General features: G+C 36.3%; 1 protein-coding gene across 1 annotated transcript; it reads right to left on the bottom strand.

Moving 5' to 3' along the window:
* Window positions 1-1,390: 1,390 nt before the first annotated feature.
* On the bottom strand, window positions 1,391-2,477 carry LOC127737180 (ras-interacting protein RIP3-like). The gene is made up of 2 exons (XM_052247712.1): window positions 2,249-2,477; window positions 1,391-1,878 (listed from the first exon to the last, which is right to left on the bottom strand). The coding sequence occupies exons 1-2, from the start codon at window positions 2,475-2,477 to the stop codon at window positions 1,391-1,393; spliced, it is 717 nt and encodes a 238-aa protein (XP_052103672.1).
* Between the last annotated feature and the right edge of the window lie 514 nt (window positions 2,478-2,991).

The following is a 2,991-nucleotide window of genomic DNA, read 5'->3' as shown; positions in this document are numbered from 1 at the left end:
TTTCTATAATCAATACAGAACCTGTATTCCACTTTGTCAGATTCCTTATCGTGTGCCTTTTTACGGACTAAAACAACAGGAGAAGACCAGTTAGAAGTGGAGTGCTGGATAATGTCATTTTGCAACATTTCTTCAATGTGTTTATTTGTTTCTTTCTCCATGTGAGGGGATTGTCTATAAAAGTTTTGTCTGACTGGTTGGGTGTTTGGGATTGTTTCAATGTGATGGGTATAGGATGAAGTAAGACCTAACTCACACATATCAGCAGCAAAAGTACCTCTGTGATCTTTTAGGAACGCATTTAACTTTGTCTTTTGACCTTCTGTTAAATCACTATCTGCTAAATCAAACTGAATATCATTATGATGTTTTGTTTTGCTAGAATTCATAGATGAAACAGAAAAATTGTTTGATTCATCTTGTGGTTTATCAAAAGAGTGTATTTCTGCACCTTGTAAACATTCAACTGTTGCTAATTCTCTGTTTGCTCTTAAATGTACATCTTTGTTTGTTGGGTTAAGCAATTTTAAAAAGCCTCTATTTTTGTTAACCTTCACTACACATTTTGCGGCAAGTAAATTTTGACTAGCTAGATTGTGAAGTGGTTATAGTAAAACCTCAGCGCCATGTTTTTGTCTTGAAATTTTGACTGATATAATTTCTCAGACATTTTAGGAATTATAACAGCATTTTTTACTCTTGCTAACCCAGATTTCGTGTCCATTTTTATAACAGTTGATATGCTTGGGTTGTCTGTTAAAGTAACTGTGTCTGTGTCAAAGCATAAATTTGCTTTTGAATTTTTCAAAAAATCTACCCCTAATATTAATGAATGGTGAAGTTTATTTAGCACATAGACCATTTGTTGATAGTCTCTTTCTCCTATAATTGTGACCTTGATTTTTATTTTACCTAATATTCTGACATGATTACCATTCACTGCAATTATAGATGGTATATCAGCAGGAAGAAGTTTGTCTTTTGCATATGTAGTTTTGTTTAGAAATTTAGAATGCATGACTGAGATATTTGCCCCACTGTCTAACAAAGCATGAGTTTTCGCGTCACCAACAGAAACTTGTGTAGTACTCTTTTGAGGATGAAAAGTTGTCAACAAATTTACAATTGCCTTATGATTGTGATTGTCATTATGCCCACCTATAGACCTTGGTTGCCTACAAGCAGGCTCGCACCCCTTTTGGAAATTGACAGACTGTTGAAAGTTTTGCCCACATACATACTGAAAATTACCTTGTTTACCACATTTTAAACAAAACTTATTAAATGCAGGACATTTGGACCTTGATATACAAAACTTACCACAGCCTTTACAATTTGTAGTTTGGTTTGACAGGTTTTGTGGTGACCATTGCTGTCTCTGGTTTGTGCTCTACTGATATCTTGGTCTATTCTGCTGTTGTGGCTGGAATTGCTGGCGTGGTTGGAATTGCTGGAATTGCTGGCGTGGCTGGAATTGTTGGAATTTCTGTCGTGGCTGATAGTTATTCTGGAGTTGTGGTTGGTACTGATGTTGGTAATAAGCCTGTTGTTGTGGTTGATATTGTTGTTGTTCATACTGATGGTTTTCAACTAGTCTATTGGTATTTGGGTTGTAACTGGTCAATTTTTCGTCCATGGAAGAATTGATGGCAGAAATGGTGCTTGAGAATCTTTCTGCCAAGTTGTCCATGAGTCTGGCTTCAGCTGATGCCACAAATTTTTCCACATTGTCATTTAGGTTAGTTTCATCTTGAGATTTTGTTTGGTTAACTGTCATCTCAGCTATCGAAGCAATTTTCCTTAATTCTTCCATTGTTTGTGGTTGTTGAGGAATGATTATGTGGGCAATTGAGGATCTCATTCCATTATTAGCAAGTTCTATTAAAAAAGGTACTGAGGCACTTCTATATTTATTGTATTGAATTGCCCGATGAATGTAATCTTCAATATTTTCTGTTGGAGACTGTTTTAATTTTGTCAAGTTAATACTTGAACTGACTTTTGGTTCAAATCTGCTGATGAAGGCCTTCTTGATAGTTGCCAAAGATTGTTTTGCCTCATCGGCTAGGGTTGAAAACCATTCACCTGGTTTGTCTTCCAAATGGAACGGCAATGAGAGCACAGCTTGTTTGTCTGTCATATGTTGGAGTGTGATAAATGCCAAGAAACTTTTACCACCATTGACTTGGCGAAACTTTCCCATCATACGGTTTTATGTGAACATTTATTTTATGTTCTATCTGGAAACCTGGTGGTATTGGTTGGGTAGATGGTTGAGGTGGTGGTTGATATGCAATGACTGGTGCATTAGTACTCACTGTTGGAGCTGTGGCTGTTGCTGTTGTAGGTACTGTTGTAGTTGTAGTGTTTGTTGCTGTTGAAATTGGTGCTGGTTGGAGACCAGATGCTCCTGGTTGTTGGAGGATAAGATTTGTTTCTCCAGCTGATGTTGCAGGGGTGCCATTTTCTGGAAACATACTTAAAAGCCAAGAGTGATGTGGGTCTATTGGTCCTTTGGATCTGGTCCACATATATTCTTCTACACTAGGGATCTTTAAGTCGCTCCGTCAATTGACAGAGTGTGAATTTCGCTTGTTTGTTGCGGATGTTGGTGTTTGTTTGGTTAAGGATGTTGTATCGGGTAAACTTGGGTGTACCAGTAATCGAGTAAGATCCTTCACTGGGGTTCTGAAATTAATCCAAGAGAAACTTGAAATATAGGTGTTTATTAATTGGAAGCAAATCAGTAAGTCATACACAAGTACAATACATAGGCTGTAAACTAAAATTATGGATTAATAAAAACTATCAATGATAATCATGAAAAAATACACATTTGTGACGGATAAAAGTAAAACCTACATAGCAATACATAGCATTATTATTTATTCGTGAAACTCAATCAATCAACATTAAGACGTAATGACTACTACTGAATAAAGCGATAAAGTGAAATTCATAAATAAATGTGTATACTTTTGCGTACCAAAT

The sequence above is a fragment of the Mytilus californianus genome, unplaced genomic scaffold (assembly GCF_021869535.1).
Source record: "Mytilus californianus isolate M0D057914Y unplaced genomic scaffold, xbMytCali1.0.p SCAF_4, whole genome shotgun sequence".
NCBI lineage: Eukaryota > Metazoa > Mollusca > Bivalvia > Mytilida > Mytilidae > Mytilus > Mytilus californianus.
The sequence above is the reverse complement of the archived record's forward strand: the minus strand, read 5'-3'. Positions and strand labels throughout refer to the sequence as shown.